This window comes from Mastomys coucha, unplaced genomic scaffold (genome assembly GCF_008632895.1).
Source record: "Mastomys coucha isolate ucsf_1 unplaced genomic scaffold, UCSF_Mcou_1 pScaffold9, whole genome shotgun sequence".
Classification (NCBI taxonomy): domain Eukaryota; kingdom Metazoa; phylum Chordata; class Mammalia; order Rodentia; family Muridae; genus Mastomys; species Mastomys coucha.
This window is the reverse complement of record NW_022196915.1, coordinates 33,504,576-33,522,612: the sequence shown is the minus strand read 5'-3', so window position 1 is coordinate 33,522,612 and position 18,037 is coordinate 33,504,576. Positions and strand designations below refer to the sequence as shown.

Sequence of the window (18,037 nt, the reverse complement as noted above, 5' to 3'; positions counted from 1 at the left end):
CCTGGAAAGGGGAAAACATTTGAAATGTAAATAAATTAAATATCCAATAAAATAAAATAAAACAAAATTTAAAAAAACTTGAAAAAAAAAAAGAAAATGACATTTAAATGTGACACACACGCAACACTTTTGTTACATACACTGGAGAAGAGTGAAGCCTCCCCCTGAAGGCTTGGCTTATTTGGTGTGACCCACTTTCCTGAGGAGCTGATGGCAATTTTGATGGAAGCTTTCTGTTCTTAGCCACCTTGAAAAGAGTGACATTGGGGTGGGGTGGAGTGGAGCATGAGTGTCCAGTCAGCTCAACAGTACAACAGAGGAGGGATATGGGATACTGGGTTTATTTAGGATAGAAAATGGCAGGAAAAGAAAACATTACTTTTTCCTTTTAATTTGTGTGTGTGTGTGTGTGTGTGTGTGTGTGTGTGTGTGTGTGTGTGTCCCTCTAGCCCCTAACTTCTGGGTAGATTGCTGCAAAGGAAGAAATATAAGGCAAGGCAGTAGAGGCCCACTGACCTTCCTGGGCAGAGTACATTTTGCTAATCTAATCACATCTGACAATGGAGTCCATAAATTTAATTATCTGTGAGATTGTACTATCCAGGTGTTAACGTATCTGCCTCCGGTAGATGAGTGCTATCTAATCAGTGACACATGGGAACAATCAGAGCTATGCCTTATGTCTATGACTTAAAAGCCTATATGAAAAAGTTAAAACATGAATTTATGTAACCCTGATAAGAAAAAATTGAAACCAAATGGATATTTATAAAAACATATTTCAGAGACGGTGGGAGGTAAAAAGGCCCTTCCAACTACTTTGTAAACTGGGGCACATGTAATTACTTTAAGAAGAATTCAGTCTTCTAATTCCATTCCACATCACATTAAAAGAAAAAGCAGTCAGCCACCCTGAAACTTATGCCTCCTGGAATTCCAAGGGGACTGATTTTCAGAGTGACTGTTCTCATCCACACTAGTGAAATCTTCTAGCTGGTAAAACAAACAAACAAACAAACAAGTGTTTACATTCTTCTCAAGAGCAGAGAGTTTTAGGTATTGACAAAGACAGCATCCAGCGCTTGCCACACTGAGCAAGAAGACTTTATTTCCATCATCCACGTATTGTATAAGTATGAAGTGAAAATAGAACTCTCTCCGACAGTTAAGACTGTAGATTCTGTGTTAGGATTGCCTCTAAGGACACAAGGCTCTGCGCCTTGTGTAGAAAGTACGCTCTCTGGCTGTGGTGTCTTCAGGAAGTTTCTAGTATGTCCTTGTCTGGCTCTTTCTGACCACAAAGTGCAAAGGATTCCTGCACAAACTGCCGGCACATGGGACACTGCTTGAAGTAGCACACACAGCTGTCACACAGGCAGGCATGCCGGCAAGGCAGGAGCACCCAGTTCACGCCCCCATTCTGGCACACCACACAGTCCTTGCTGCTCTCCTCCACTGGGTCCACACCACTCCCAGCCAGTCCCGCCTTCTCCAACAAGCTCTGCTCCACACTTCTGTCTACTGGAGATGGGTCGCTGGAGGGAGGAGGACTATTATTTGCAGACATGAAAAGTTGCTGAAAATCAAAGAAACCAGTGTAAAGGTAATTGTGAACAACAGTCACTCTTTGAACCTGGGGGGTCACAAAAGCTCCTGAAAATTTATGAGCTAGCAAATCCAAGAGGCAAGAGTAGTTAACTTCTATAAACTAACTATAAACCATAAGTCTCTTTAAAAACAGCCATTCCTTGATCTCTATAAATAACAAATATTACATGGTATGACTTACCTTAAGATCATAAAATTGACCTTGAGCCAGGATTAAATATTGATACAATATTCTGCAGGGAAGTTTGTAAGTCTTATCAGGAATATGAATTACTGACACCATGGAAATCTAAAATAAAAATTGGACATGAGTCAGTACTTACTACTCTTTCACAGATAAGTAAAACAATGCTTCATATAACAGATAAGAGACATATTAGAACATCTACACTAATTTGTATAAATCACAGTACTGAAAAGGAACCAGTTACTGACAGATTTCTGACACATTTTAATTCTACTGAAATTTATAGATTCATTGTGCTCTCAATAAAAATATCAATGTGCTTTACTACAGAACTACATACCCTGATCCTAAAATACTCACAAAGAAAAAGGAACATAGAAGAATAGGTAGGAAAGCATTCAACAGCTTGAGGTTCCCTAATGTCATCAAGTATTAAGTTATATGGTACTGATTCGTAAGTCAAAGAGTGGACAACATGGAAGAAACCGTCCAAAGAGGAAAGAAAACTAGTTATGTGCAAAATCACTATGAGTCACAGACACAGAGAAGGGTCTTGTTGGTTTGTTTTGTTTTGTTTTGTTTTCATTAAATACAGTTTGGGGACATCTGGACAACAATTTGGAAGAATATAAAACTGGACGCCTGCCTCATACAGCACATCTGGAACATCAGGGCTGGGAAGCAGAAACAGGCAGCTCCTGGAGCTCACAGGCCAGTCTAGCCAATCAGTGAGCTCTTAGTTCAGCGCAACTCCTTGCTCAAAAAAATAGGGTGGAGAGAAACTGAGGAAGGCACCTGATGCTCATCTCTGCCTCCACATGGCACACCCACATAAATGTACACACATGAACATCCTCCACATGGTGCACCAACATACATATACACACATGAACATAAATAAAGTAGAGGGTGACTGGAGATGACATTCAGTGCTGATTCCTGCCCTGCCCCACCCCCCCAAATAGAAGATAAACAAACAAAAACAAACTTGTTTCTCATACACAGGACTGACACATGCAAAAGCTTGCATTCCCATAGAGACTCTCATGAGAAAGAGGGGGTGGGAGAATTCAATGAAGGGAATTGGCAGTATTGGTAGCAAAAGAGCATGCATTTGCAACTCAGCTACACCCCAGCATAAAGCACACTTGCATAGGTTATTCAGTATAAGACAGTTACACTGAGAACTCCTTATACCATCCAAGCAAGGAAGCTAATTACACACACACACACACACACACACACACACACACACACACACACACATACACACACGCACCACACACACACGTACCACACATACGATGTGCAAGGCCAGCCAGAATCTCCAAGACCACCAACTGCTGAAACCCTGAAAACTCAAAGCCCCTAAAGTCTAAAGCTCCCAGAGCTGGAAACCCACAAATTATAAGCCAACATGTTAAATACCGTGAAAAATGTAATTTCTAGTAGTGAATGAAAGTCTACATTGGGGTGGAGGGGTTGGTGGGGTAGACATCCAAATCGTGGGGATGGGTCAGTGTGTGCTCACTTGTCCACAGTACATTGCCAAGCTACTAAAAACACCACATAATCCTCCTGCCCTGTCACACACAGCACTAGGTCTCCCACCATGGAATAAGCTTAGGGACCTTCTAAAGCAAGGGCACCTGCTCACACAGAGATCACTCCAGTGTCACAAAACAGTAGAGGGTAAACTAGTGTTAGTTAGAGATTTGACATTTACCACACAGTCAAGCATAGGAGACTAGTAGGTGCCTCACTCTGATTATAAATGGTGCCTTCAACGTGATCTCCACTGTTCTGTTTATTAAATATATGCCTGGAAGCATCAGAAGTTTAGAAATTTAGACATTTATGGATAATTGCCTGGAAAAAGCAAAGTACATTTATAAATGCTTATCGGAAGATGTAGTGGCCTTTACAAAATAAAATGGAACTCAGCTGAACTGCCACACAATAATAGCATTTGGAACTAGATATGCTCAAGCTTCTGAAAGTGAAGTGCAAAGTGTACCAATAAAACTTGTTTTACTTTCCACTCAATCAGTGCATTTGCCAACTCTTCAGACAGGATGCAAATTGCACGTTAGAAGCACCATTGTCTGCTGGGCACTCCTTCCAGGTGGTGGAATTCCAGGAGCTTTCAATGAACTGAAGCCACACTTGCCAAGCAGGGAGGCAAGGAACTGCTCTGTAAACGGTCACTGGCTCAGCAGGGACAAACCACAGTGCTGCTACCCAATGACCAGTTTTTGTTTTTTTTTTTCACCAAACTCTGGGTAGCCTGGAACTCCATAAGAGCATAGCATAGAAGACAGGATACACAACGATAAGGGGCATGATTTATATGAAATCATACAAGAATTTAAGAGATGTGCTGTATAGAACATGAGTATATTCTCTGAGAACAGCCATTACACATGACTTCAAAAAACAGTTAACTGGGGCTCGAGAGATGGCTCAGTGGTCAAGAGGACTTGTGTATAAACATGAGGACTGGAGTCTCCCATCCTAGCCATGCTCGATGGCTCATAACTGCTTATAACTCCAGCTCCAAAGAGAGCCATCTCCTTCTACTGACCTATAGTCATTGGCACACACAGATACACGCACACACAGATAAATAAAATACAACAACATAGTTAGGATTGTGGATGTCTGGAGCTCTTGTAGACTGTCTTCATGCCCATGACCAAACCCCATGATGTTGTCTCTATGGTAAATTGTCTTGTTTTTCTTTTAAATTTTTCTTCCTGCTAGTTTAAATTGCTAGGATTATTAATTTGCAATTAGGAATGTTGTATATTTCAGTTCTGCATCACTGCTAATAATAGTTTTCAATTGTGTAAAGAATTTTATAGACTATTGTTTTATGTATTTTTTTTCAAATTTGATTGTAGAAAAGTGTGTTATCAAAATACTAACTTGGTATGTGAATACTGTACACATATGTAAAAACACAAGGGGCCGGGGAGATGGTTCAGTCAGTGAAGTGCTGTCATACAAGAACAAAGACCTGAGTTTGATTCCTAGTACCCATGTACAGCAGAGGTAGGCTCCTGTAATCCAGCACTGGAGGGTAGGAAGGGAAGGAAGACAGGTGGCTCCCTACGGTATTTATGGCCAGTCTAGTTGAATTGATAAGCTGCAGGTTCAGAGAGTGACTCTGTCTCAGAGACCTGTGGGCATGTACACACACAGAACCACTAAAATGTCCTCACTAAGTGAAGAGGGTCCTTCCCATATATCTAAACTTACAAAAGAAGACTTTTGATTAATCTCATCAAAAAGACTAAGGTATCTTTTGGTATTTCTATAATCAGTTATAAAGTTGGAGCACAAATTAACACAATGTTGTAGTTATCGTTTTATTGCTATGAAAGATACCATGACCAAGGCAACTTTTTAAAAGGACAACATTTAATTGGGACTGGCTTATAGTTTCAGTGGTTCAGTCCATTATCATCAAGGCAGGAGAAGTATGGCAGTGTCTAGGCAGGCATGATGCTGGAGGAGCCAAGCATTCTACATTTTGATTGGAATGGGCCAGGAGAAGACTACTGACTTCCAGGGAGCTAGGAAGAGGGTCTCAAAGCCCATCCCACAGTGACACACTTCCTCCAACAAGGCCACACCTCCTAATAGTGCCACTCCTTGGGCCAAGCATACTCAAACCACTATACATCCAGTGACTATGTTTAAAAATTCTACTTTTTTGGCTTATCTTTTGTGAACACAGTTTGTCTCCTTATAACTGTAATGCTTGTAGGACGTCACTGGCACATCAGAACATTTATACTTGTAATAAATACTCTTTATTATTAATATTATTAATGTGTGTGGGAATGGGGTGTACTTTCGGCTTAATTTTAATGTTATTAATGTGTGAGTACATGGTGCACTTTGAGGAAACAACTTTGTGGGGTCTGTTGTCTCCTTCTACCTTACCTGGGCTCTAGTGATTGAATTCAGGTCACCAGGCTTGTGTGCTAAATGCATTTACCCCACAGAGCCATCTTACAGGCCTTGAAAAAATGTAAATGTCTTTTAACTAAAGTTTTAAAATTGTGCTCCCCAGAATTGTACTTTAGGATTTTGGTCTTTCAGGATTTCAATGTTCAGGATTATGACTTTTCATTCAAACTAAATGAAATGCTATGCAGTTATTAAAAAACAATAAACATGGGCTGGTGAGATGGCTCAGCGGGTAAGAGTACTGACTATTCTTCTGAAGGTCCTGAGTTCAAATCCCAGCAACCACCCATAATGAGATCTGATGCTCTCTTCTGGTGCAGCTGAAGACAGCTACAGTGTACTTATTTATAATAATAAATAAATCTTTTTAAAAAAATAAAATAATTGGGGCTGGAGAAATGGCTCAGCAGTTAAGAGCAGTGGCTGCTCTTCCACAGGTCCTGAGTTCAATTCCCAGCAACCATATGGTGGCTCACAACCATCTATAATGGGATCCAATGCCCTTTTCTGGTGTGTCTGAAGACAGCTACAGCACACACACACACACACACACACACACACACACACACACACACACAAAACACAGACATTCTAATTCTTTTAAAATTTTTGGAAAAAAATTCCATGAGGAAATCTGTTAACTTATTTGTAAGTGATCTCTCCATGACACTGTGACATGAACAGAGTACAGAGAGGGTTCACGGCACCTGCCATGTCTTACATTTATGTAAGAGAAAAGAAGACACAACAAACAATGGACAGGATCGTCCACAGCACTAGGGCATGTGGGAGACTCCTGAAGGTCTCTTATGTGGCTTTCCTCATCTTGAGAGAAGGAATCCATGTAATTTACAAGCACAGTTTGACTCTAAATGCTCAGCCTTGGTAGGAAGTGCTGAGACAGCAATTTGAGTGCCAGAATAGTTCAGTTCAAAACCGATAGAAACTACAGAGGAAAGGATAAAGGAAGCCCTGAGGTCATTGGGACAGGAAGTTGTCATGCAGAGAACTGACTAGAGACAGTCACTTTCCAACCACCTTGGTAAACATAGTATCTCACAAGAATCATTGCGGGTATTAAAAATGAGGCGATCAAGAAAGAAAAGTAGTACATCTGCAATGGTCCTAATGGGCCCAGAAGAGAGTTGGGCAATCAGGCAACAGCACTTCAGTCTGATTACCTGCCCCATTCTGCAGAAACATGTGAAAGACACAACAGGGAGAGGAGGGGAGAGGGCAATGGAGATCACACTCTCAGGAGAGCTACAGTGCTTCATTAGAGACCAGGAGAGAGGAACCCAAAACCGAGGAGAAGTTAGGAACTGACTAAGAGGTCAAAATGCCTATCACCAATGCCAGCAAAGAGCACTGTGTAGTTCAGAGGTGGTGTGCTCTAAGGACATCCATCATCCTGCAGGGTTCACTGGATATCAAGGCCTAACTCTGACCCAATCACAAGAAAAGCTTCTGCTTACAAAAAGGGTGCATGTATGTAGAAGTTGTCTTAAAAATGCTGTCATAAAAAGCAAGCAAGGCCAGGCAGTGGTGGTGCATGCCTTTAGTCCCGGCACTCAGGGGGCAGACCTCTATGCCTGAGGCCAGCCTGGTCTACATAGTTCCAGGATAGCTACAGCTACATAGTGAGACCCTGTCATAAAACAAACAAATGAAATTTGAAATTCTTTATTTGTAAATAGCAAGCTATATTTTTCAGTAAGAGTTTGTACCTTTCAAAATTTAACACACGTTTATTTCATAAAGATACTCTGCTTTTTACAAAATGGGAAAAATGGGGACACAGTTCAATGGTAGAGCACTTGCTTAACATGGATGACACCCTGGGAGCAGAGCAGGGCTGGGATTTTTCTCCACTTTTGTTTTAGTCTGTATAAGGACATTTGTTCTAACTCCCTAGATTGTTGCTGAAGGAAAATTATAGGCTAATACTAGTGAATATATTTTGTATATCACACAAAACTACCATTAAAATGTCCCTGTGTCATTACTAATGAGCGTATCAAACACAGAAAAGGTCATTCTTGCCATCAGATTGCCTTTCTTTCTTTGCTTTTGTTGTTGTTGTTCTGCTTTTGGAAACAGGGATTCTCTGTGTAGCTCAGGCTATCCTAGAATTAGCTCTGTGGACCAGGCCAACCTTGAACTCAGAGATCTGCCTGCCTCTGCCTCCTAAGTGATGGAACTAAAGAAGTGTGCCACTACCCCTGGCTCTTACCATAAGCTTCACCAAGGGTAGCTAAATATACAGGTTACACTTCTCTTTTCAGAAATGCTCAGAAGCAGAAGTGGTTCAGAGTTTAGATTTTTCAGACGGGTATATTGGCATATATACAATGAGCTATCCTGGAGGCAGAGATGAGCCCCAAGTCTATCCAGGAAATTCATTTGTGACTAAGATCATCTTAAAAACATGGCCTGACAATAATTTTCAAAAGCATGTTGAATGCACATGAACTTAACTGTGACTGGTCAATGATGGCAGTTAGAATTTCCCACATGTGGGGCACATCAGTGACTGGCATGTTCAACCTGTGTACATTGACACCTCCCTGGTTAGTGAGTGGTTCTCAACCTTCCTAATGCTGTGACCCTTTAATACAGTTCCTTATGCTGTGGTGACCCCCAAACATAACATTATTTTTGTTGTTACTTTATAACTGTAATTTTATTACTATTATGAATCATAATATAAATATCTGTGTTTTCTGATGGTTTTAAGCCATCCTGGTAAAAGGGTCACTTGACCCCAAAGGGGATCGCAACCTATAGGTTGAGAATCATGGACTCAGATGCTTTTGTGTTCCAAACAGGAAACTAACAGTCTAAAGAATCTGTACACATATTGGGCAGTGGTGGCACATGCCTTTAATCCCAGCACTTAGGGAGCTGAAGCAGGTGGATCCCTAAGTTCGAGCCTAGCCTGGTCTATACAGTGAGTTCCAGGACAGCCAGGGATACACAGTAAAATCCTGTCTTGCCCACCCCACCACAGCCACTCCCCCACACACAAAAAAACCAATCACTACACAGTGAGAAAAAAAAAGTTCCTAAAATGACTGAACATAGGGATCCCAGGTGGAAAACACAGGTGCAGCAGGGACTCCAATGGAAACAAGGTAACTAGAGCTATGGCCCCAAAAGACCAGACCCGGTCTCAAAGTTGATATGATGCTGATCAATTCAGTAATAAAAATGTAGAGAACAAGCACACACCCCAAAGGACATTTTCTCTAAAGTAAATAATACCTACCACAGAAGGATAAAATTCACTCAACAATAATCCATCTTTAATTTCCTAATAAAGCTATGTTGTTGTCATTCATGGGGGGGGGCATCATATTCTGAAGGTGTGTTACAGGTATAAAATTTAAACAGGGAGATAATCCATGTTTTAATTTTTCAAGACACGTTAGTCCAAGACCAAATATATACTTTCAGAAATTAATTTTTCCTATTTTAAAAGTAATCAGGAATCATCCAAATCTTATAAAGGTAAGGTATTCCAGATGCTTCAATACTTACAATATCATAAATTTCCCTGTCATCCTCATCAGCGAGGGTCAACAGAGCTACCAAAGGATAGCGAGATCTGGGCACTGGACCAAAGTCTTCAATTTCAGTATCGCTTGGTAATTGGCAATATATTTCTTCTTTGCTGTGCTTTTTAATACTTTTGAGTATGTAAAGGCAAATTGCCAAAAGAACAAAAATATATTAATAAGTCAATAACTTGGCAACATCTGACTGTATCCACAGGGTCTCGTTTTTTTCTGTGCCAGTGCGTGTGTGTGGAAAAAGGATACAAATACTGTTCTCGGTGGAGATAGTCATTGTACAGCGCCTCTTCTAGAGCTTGTGGAGTGCTTATCCTGAAGCAGTAAACGTGCTTCTGAAGAGCTTCGTAGAGTTTCTGAACACTGCAGCCCCAGTAGCACGTCAGACGACTATCCTCCAGGCAGTCTGTCGCCAAGGTCATGCCTGCTACAGAAAGCAAGCCAGAAAGAGAATGGGTGTTACCCAGTGATCGGACAATAAAATAACAGGGTACCAACCAAGCGGGGCTTTATTCTGGATGCTGCCCAAGCTCATGGCCCCTTTTAAAAGTTGTTGTATATCTGCAAATATAAAAATCTCAACAGCTATGCAGAATTATAGCAATATCAGCCAAGTTTTATCATTATAATTTATCTTTAAAATGATTGGCTCAGGTTTCCTTTTTGGGAAGTGTAATGACCCCTTTCTATGAACATACACAATCCAAATCACAAGGGTCAGAAGAGCAGAGCAGAGCCATCCAAAGTGGTGTTCACAAACCAGGGCGACCAGACAATGATCACTCAAGTTAGAAAACACTAAGACGAAGCTGAACTTGACTACTATTGTTTATTAATACACACAGTGATAATGTTAGTGTCCATCATACAGCTAGTATTCCACAGCCCAAGGAATGGCTGGGAATACCAATTATGGCAGGTTTAATAATTTTCTCTCTCTTTTCAATGAAAGGAGGTTACAACTTCAGTAGATTACATAAGTAGATGACTAAGGACATAAAAAATGTATGCATTGTCTTACTTATGGATTCTATGCTTACATAGTACTTTAAGTGCTACCAACATGATGTTTTTTCTCTTTCCTAGTAGAAGAAGGGGAGCTCAAGGGGAGAGACATCGAGCGCCACCTGTGGTTGGGAGAGGAAGCTGCCACAGCTAGAACACAGACGCAAGGTGTGTTTGACTAGAACTAAGTGTAGTCCAGGTCACTGTTCCTGGCACAACAGCCTGGCTTCTGCACCCAGCTCCAGGCCCATCAGTAATCCGCAGGCCTCAGTGTGCCTTTACTGAAGATTTTCAAGAGAAAACGCTGTGAGAAGATAGAAAAATTCAAGCAAATGCTTCACAGGATGACAAGAGGGTATCCTGCTCTTCTTCCTCTTCAGCGGTGTGCGGAGGACAGTGACACAGACCACAGGTAACGAACCAGACACAAGTGTTCTGCATAGGCACCTGGGATGAAATCCTATCTCAGATACTTACTGGACTTCAACTCGGTATTAATTCACTGATAACTGAAAGTAACCATGCTTTAATGTGTCACTAAAACTGGTTCTAGATTAGTGTTTATGATGCACTACAGTTCCTCATGTTGTGATGACCTCCAGCCATAATTTTATTTCTGTTGCTTCTTCATAACTATAATTTTGCTGTTATGAAGCATGACGTAAATATTTTTGGAGACTGAAGGCAGTTTCTTCCTTTTACATGTTCTTGTTCTTCAAAATTTCATACATATAAACTGCATACAGAGAACTGTTTTACATTAATATCATTAACAAAAGTGGGGCACAGCTGTACTTCAGAAAGTTTAACACCAAGTGGAGTATGGCTTCCTTCAACCCATCCTTATCCCACACAACCGCACTAGGCTAATAACGCAAAGTGCCTAACACAACCTTGCAGTGAGCCATTTAAAAAGAACAACTTGGGCAGGAAAGCCATCTTGTCTCTGTGAGGAAGTAATGCACAGAGACCACGTGTGAGGATGGTGAGACAGTCAGGGCCCCTGGAGAGGAACCATTAGGAAATGGAGGCTGGCAAACTACTCTCCAAATGCTAATGTGTTTTGCCTAAGTCCTTATGTTAACTGTTATTGGATCTGTTAAAATGGGGGATAGAGGGGAGTGGAGGGGGGCTTCCAAAGTGACAGCAGGTTTCCTGAAGCAGATTCATCCAATTCAACTAATATATACTGAGCATCTAACTTATGGTTTCATTAAAGCTCTGAACTGGGACATGAACTGAACAAAATACAAACTCAACAAAATCCCAGCAACGGGTGCCGGTAAACAGATTCATGATTCTCTTCTTTGTTCTCAAGTCACATCCTATCTGGGCGTTTGCTCTCCCTCCTGTGCAATCTGTCAGGTACTTGGGATATAGTGGTGAGAAAAACATCCTGGATTATTAAACGATCTGTGCCTGAAACAAAATAACCATCTAACTGCTCACAATGCCAGCATCTGTGTAGACATTGCTAAGGATGGCTACCTTTCCATGAACTTTGTTCTTATAACTTAACTCAAATTCTCTTTTTCCCCACAGAAATAAGTAAGAAATGTTATCCACTGGTTTCTTTTTTAAGTGAATTCTTTTAGTAGCCACCCTCCAAGTGAACATTTGCCTTTTCTGCTAGTGACAGATATCAGAACATGAGCATAGATGAGGGCTCCACTGTCTGTTTTCGTTCACCTCAGACACGGACAGCTCGGCTCTGCTTATAACTGCTTCTGCCTGAATGGTGGCGGTGGCTGCCTCAGCTCTAGTCCAGGTTTCCTGTTTTCTTCACAGCATGATCAATGATCAGCTCTTCTCACTTCTCAGTGTACTTCCAGGCTTGTGGAACTGGACACCAGGAAGACTCATGGTTGACTTTTCTATTGGCAGTCCTTACATAAGAACCAGCTAAGATACTGTAGCAAGTTGAAATCTAAAGCTACTGGGGGGGTGTGTGTACTGGGGGACGGGGGGAGGTGGGATGCTGTTGAGCCACCACTGAATATTTTAATCATCACTGTTTTCTTTTAATAAATATAGTTTATGTCATATCTTAAAATTTATTTTTCTAAAATGAAAATATGTTAGAATAAATATGTACTCTTTGGGGAAAATGACCTTAGTTTCCTTTAATTTATAGGGTGGCATTATTTATAATTAAGGAAAAAGAGTAAGGAATTTTGTACTTAAAAAAAAAAAAAGATTCACCAACCAAGGACTGCACATCAACCAAGGACTGCACATGGAGGGGTCTGATTGTTCTGGCAGCATGTGTATAGTAGAGGATTGCAAATTCGATCATCAATAGGAGAAGAGGAGCTCAGCCCTGTGAAAGTTCTGTGCCCCAGTGTAGGGGAATGCCAGGGCCAATAAGTGGGAGAAGGTGGGGTGGCAGGCATGGGGAGGGGGGAGGCAACAGGGGTTTGTTTTTGTTGTTTTTGTTTGTTTCTTTGTTTTTTGGAGGGGAAACTAGGAATGGAGAAATTTACATGTAAATAAAGAAAATATCTAATAAGGAAAAAAAAAAAAGATTTACTGCTGAGGTCAACCTGAGCTATATTATGAATTCCAGACCAATCTGAGCTACAGTGTGAGGCCTCCATCAAAGAAAGAAAGACAGACTGACTTAGGCAATGACCCATGTTGACTAACTGTTTTCCTGTCAGGTGAGCTTCTAGAAGTCACAAGCTGGACAGTGAGCTAAGAATGGTCCACATAAGTCACAGTGAATGTGAAAGAGGAAAGACCTTCTCTGGAGGTGAGGTCATTAACTTCAGCCTAAAACTCCCACTGAGTGGGACACAGAAGTGGGAATCAGAGACTTTCAGGACAGCCACTTCAGTAGAGGGACATAGGGAGATGTCAGCATCATATGGAGGAGTGGAAGGGAGAGAAAACAAATATAAAAAAAGTGTTCTTTTTCCATTTTCATGTATGTGTGCTGTGAATGTGTGCATGTGTGTGTGTGCTGTGCATGTGTGTGGGTGTACAGCATGTGTGCATGTGCGCCCTGACATGGCTTTTCTGGGTTAATATTGAGAATCTTCCTTGATCACCTTTATGTTCTCACTGAGGCAGGATCTCTCAACCCAGAGCTCAGAGATGGCTAGTCTCGCTAGACAGCTTGCTCCCATCAGGGATCCCATCTCCACCTTCTGAAGCAGGCCACACCCTCCTGACATTTTATGTGTGGATCTCAACTCTAGTTCTCACAGCTGCATTTTAACGATGTCCCTGGCTCAAATTTGTACAGTTTTTATGTTGGTTTGTTTTTGTTTTTAACAGTTTTGAAGGAAATAAAAAGAAGTGGTGGCAAGAATAAGGTAAAAGCTGAGAACAATTACATTTGTTGTTAAGATATGACAGGTTAGGTGTCAAAGGTGAGTGAGCACCTCTGCTCCTAAATCTCCATCTGCAAGAAAGTCAATCAGATAGGTAAGCCTTTGGCCAGACTAACCAGAGAGCACAGGGACAGTACCCAAACTAACAAACCAGAAATGAAAAGGGAGATAAGGCCCGGCAGTGGTGGCACACGCCTTTAATCTCAGCACTTGGTAGGCAGAGGCAGGTGAAATCTCTGAGTTCGAGGCCAGCCTGGTCTACAGAGTGAGTTCCAGGACAGCCAGGTCTATACAGAGAAACCCTGTCTCAAAAAACCAAAAAAGAAAAAAAAAAGAAAAAAAGAAAAAGAAAAAAAAGAAAAGAAAAGGGAGATATAACAACAGAAACTGAGGAAATTAAAAAAATCATCAGATCCTACTACAAAAGCCTACATTCAACAAAACTGGAAAATCTGGATGAAATGGACAATTATCTATACAGATACCAAATACCAAAGTTAAATAAGGATCTGATAAACCATCTAAACAGTCCCATAACCCCTAAAGAAATAGCAGCAATCATTAAAAGTCTCCTTACCAAAACATGCCCAAGACCCGATGGGTTTAGTGCAGAATTCTATCAGACCTTCAAAGAAGACCTAATACCAGTACTCTTCAAACTATTCCACAAAATAGAAACAGAAGGAACACTACCCAATTCATTCTATGAAGCCACAGTTACACTGTGTATTCTCCCTTGGAGATTTCTAATCAGGAACTTGTCACAATTTCCTTTCATAGAGGACTTTATAAGAGATTTTTTCTAATTCTATCATGTTTTATATTCCAAATAGATTTTAAAAACTGGTTAAGTGCATATTACTTTTAGTTTCAGAAGATATTTTGTATATTTAAGAGACATTTAACTATTATAAATTATTTTGATGACTTAAAAATGTCAATACTGAGTTGTAGATTTTAAAATAAATTTTATTAGTTTAATTAAACAAAAAACTCCATCTGCGCTGAAGAGTAACAAAGCATTTCAAAATCTACAGACACAAAACTGAATTCAGTATTTTCTTCCAAACTTTCTACACATTGCTCCTGTTTTACCTCTGCTATCAGCGATGCCTATGGAAACCTATGAAAAGAATCAAGTCTTCAAGTATTCTTCTCTCTAACCTATTGTCTTGGTCTCTCTTCCTGTTGTTGTGATAAAAAATGCCCTGGGAATGGCAATTTTGGGGAAAAACGGTTTATTCTGGTTACAGCTCAAGTGCACAGGCTATCATGGCGAAGATACAGGGGCCTGAAGCAGCTGCTCACACTGTGTTCACACTCAGTTCACACCACGAATGTACAGTGCTATTCACTTCTCAGTTTCTGTGTATATAGTCCATGCGTGCAGCCAAGCATCAGTGCCAAGCACAATGGGCAGGCCTTCTTACCTGGGTTATCACAATCAAGGTAATCCCTCACAAGCATGTGAGGCCATCTCCCAAGTGATGCCAGGGTCTGCCCAGCTGACAGTTGCCCAGCTGACATCACACCTGCCCCTCCCTGTCTGAGCCACAAACGGCTCCCTGGTTCTCACCTTTCTATACTTCTCACTCCGGGGTGCTCTACTCCCACTTCTTCCACCCCTAGGAAACACCGGCTTATCTTTCAATGGAGACATCTAGAAACAGCTACAGGGGACTGGGATGAGCACACTCTCTACAAGAACTTTCCAAAGTGTCTCTACTGTGGCAGACTTAATTATTCTTTCTTCATAATTCACCTCCGTGGCTCCTAAGTAGTCCTTCTAACAATTTACTTTTCCAAATACAGAAATAATTACAGCCTGCAAACTATAATTACCACACCAAAAAATAGTGTATTATATGAAAATAATGTATACTAAAATATCATAATTTCAGATTATAAATCAGTTGTTCTTAAAACAGCCAGTAACCTTAAACTCACTGTTTAGCACATTTGATCATATGTTACTGAAGACCAATGAATGGCAGACTGTGCACCAACCCATCTGTACTTCATTCTCCTCTCTGTTAACTGGATAAATCAGTGAACGTGGCACAGTAAGCATCCTAACAGACTGTCCACTAACACGTGCTACACTGCACTCTCCTCTCTGTGCACATCTGTCTCTGTTAACTCCTGAGTAAACTCTTCCAGAATTAAATGTAAAAACATTCATCTTCACATCTGCAGTGTTCAGGTCAATGAATGGTTAAGTTTAATGAGGAGAGAGCAACAGAGAAAGAAAACAGAAGGGCTAAGAACAGGGGACATGAGATGAGGGAAAAGCTTGGGAAATAGCCACCAACTTGCTAGGGAAGCTGCGGATGAATTAGTGATCTCTAAACCAAAAGGATTCTTCACTTGTCTCATTTGTTTCTTGAACGCTCTTGTGCTGAACTGGGTTTCTTCTGAATTTCTCAGAATCACTGGAACGTCCCAACCAAACCTAAAGAAAGGTAAAGATAAAACATAACTTCAACAAATTTGAAACTTTATGTCACATAAAAAGTATGTTAGGCTTCATTACGTATTCCTTTTTAAAATAAGGACCAGGAAAAGAGGTACAGTCAACTGATTTATATTGCCTTGCAGGATCAATCTAGAATTAAGGGAGGTCAGTGGTTTCCCAGAACTGCAATGCATCATTTGGCTGAATGAATCAGCTTGTTCTTTCCCTTACATTGTGGATAACCATACAAGATTTATAGTGATTATAGATAGGTAAACTATACTTAGAATAAACAATATGGCCATTATAGACCTATCCTCAAAAGATATGAAAGACAAATGTTTACTCAATATTCAGATTATTTGTTATGATTTATGAGGCTAGGAAACTGTTAAAATATTAAAGTCTTTTAGAATTTTTAAAATAACAAAGTATCAAATACAGATTTTCACTACATAATATACTTTAAAGGTTGTATAAGCTATGCAAAAGCATGAACCGTGACAATCTACACAGAGCAAGCTTGGGGATAAAGAAATGAAACAAAACAGCTAGTAAAATTACAAACCAGGGAGGCTTACTGAATCTATACAAAGTGCCCTAAACTCAATCTACAGTTGAATCCGTGGACTTCAGCTGTGTGCATACGTTGTTGTTTACTTCCTTCTCTCCAAACACACAGCACCAAGAGACAAGAAAGAAAAGGAAACGGGAAGGAGCCTGCAGAAACAAGCTCACAAATTGGCACATTCCAGGGATAATGTATTAACAGTTAGCACCAAAAAGAGAAATATATTGCTAAAATCATGTGGATAATTTTCAAAAATGTAAGGGCTTGAGAGACTGCTCAACCGTTAAGATCTCTGTCTGCTTTTCCAGATGATCTGGAGTTCAATTCCTAGCACCCACATGGCAGCTCACAACTGTCTGTAACAGGGGATCTGATATTCTCTTCTGGTTTCTGTGGGTACTAGGCACACAAGTGGTACACAGACACATATGTACATAAAACACACACAGAAACAAAACAAAAAATAAAATATCAAAAAGCATATGCCTGTGATGGTTTGTATATGCTTGGCACAGGGAGTGGCACTATTAGGAATGTGGCCTTGTTGGAGGAGGTGTGTCACTGTGGGCGTGGACTCTGATACCCTCGTCCTAACTGCCTGGAAGTCAATCTTCTCCTGTTTGCCTTCAGAACAATATATAGAACTCTCACCTCCTCCTGCACCATGCATGCCTGGACACTGCCAGCAGTGTATGGTGCTCAAACTGGGATTGTACAGATGTATTTGGTAACACAGATAGCATGTTCTGGATCTGCAAATCCATTACAGGAAAATATCACTTTAAAAGAAAACCAGGCCAGGTGTGGGAGTGCATGCTTTAGTCGTAGCATGTGGGAGGCAAAAGCAGTGAGTTCAAGGCTAATCTGATCTACAGAATTTTAGGACAGCAAAGGACATTTTCTACACAGAGAAACCCTGTCTCCAAACAAAACAAAATCAACCAACCAACCAACCAAATAAACAAAAAATCAAGCAAACAAAATGCCAGAGAAGCTAGGGAGCTGGCTCAGTGAGTAATATGCTGAGCAGGTGTGGGGACCTGGGTTAGAATCCATATAAAGCTGGCAAGGGAATGTGTGTCTGTGCGGTGCTCCAACAGCAAGATGGGAGGTAGAGACAGAAGAGTCCCCAGGAGCTTTGGGGGCAACCAGGCAGGTCTATGCAGTGAACAAAGAGATTATGTTTCAACTGAGATGGAAGGGAGGGCTGACTCTGAGAAGGCTGTTCTTGACTTTCAAATGTACGCTGTGGGACATGTGAGAGTGTGTACAAATGCGCACGCGCGCGCGCGCGCGCACACACACACACACACACGGGGGGGGGGG

General features: G+C 40.9%; 1 protein-coding gene across 1 annotated transcript in view; it reads right to left on the bottom strand.

The window, feature by feature from the left end:
• Positions 1 to 1,076: 1,076 nt before the first annotated feature.
• Positions 1,077 to 18,037, bottom strand: part of Cgrrf1 (cell growth regulator with ring finger domain 1) — a 23,468-nt gene continuing 6,507 nt past the window's right edge. Inside the window, exons 2-6 of the mRNA XM_031362177.1 lie at positions 15,998 to 16,137; positions 9,595 to 9,772; positions 9,314 to 9,461; positions 1,790 to 1,897; positions 1,077 to 1,576 (exon numbers count right to left, since the gene is read on the bottom strand). Coding sequence (XP_031218037.1) covers positions 1,256 to 1,576; positions 1,790 to 1,897; positions 9,314 to 9,461; positions 9,595 to 9,772; positions 15,998 to 16,137 — 895 coding nt within the window. The 3' untranslated portion in view covers positions 1,077 to 1,255. The remainder of the gene's footprint in view (positions 1,577 to 1,789; positions 1,898 to 9,313; positions 9,462 to 9,594; positions 9,773 to 15,997; positions 16,138 to 18,037) is intronic.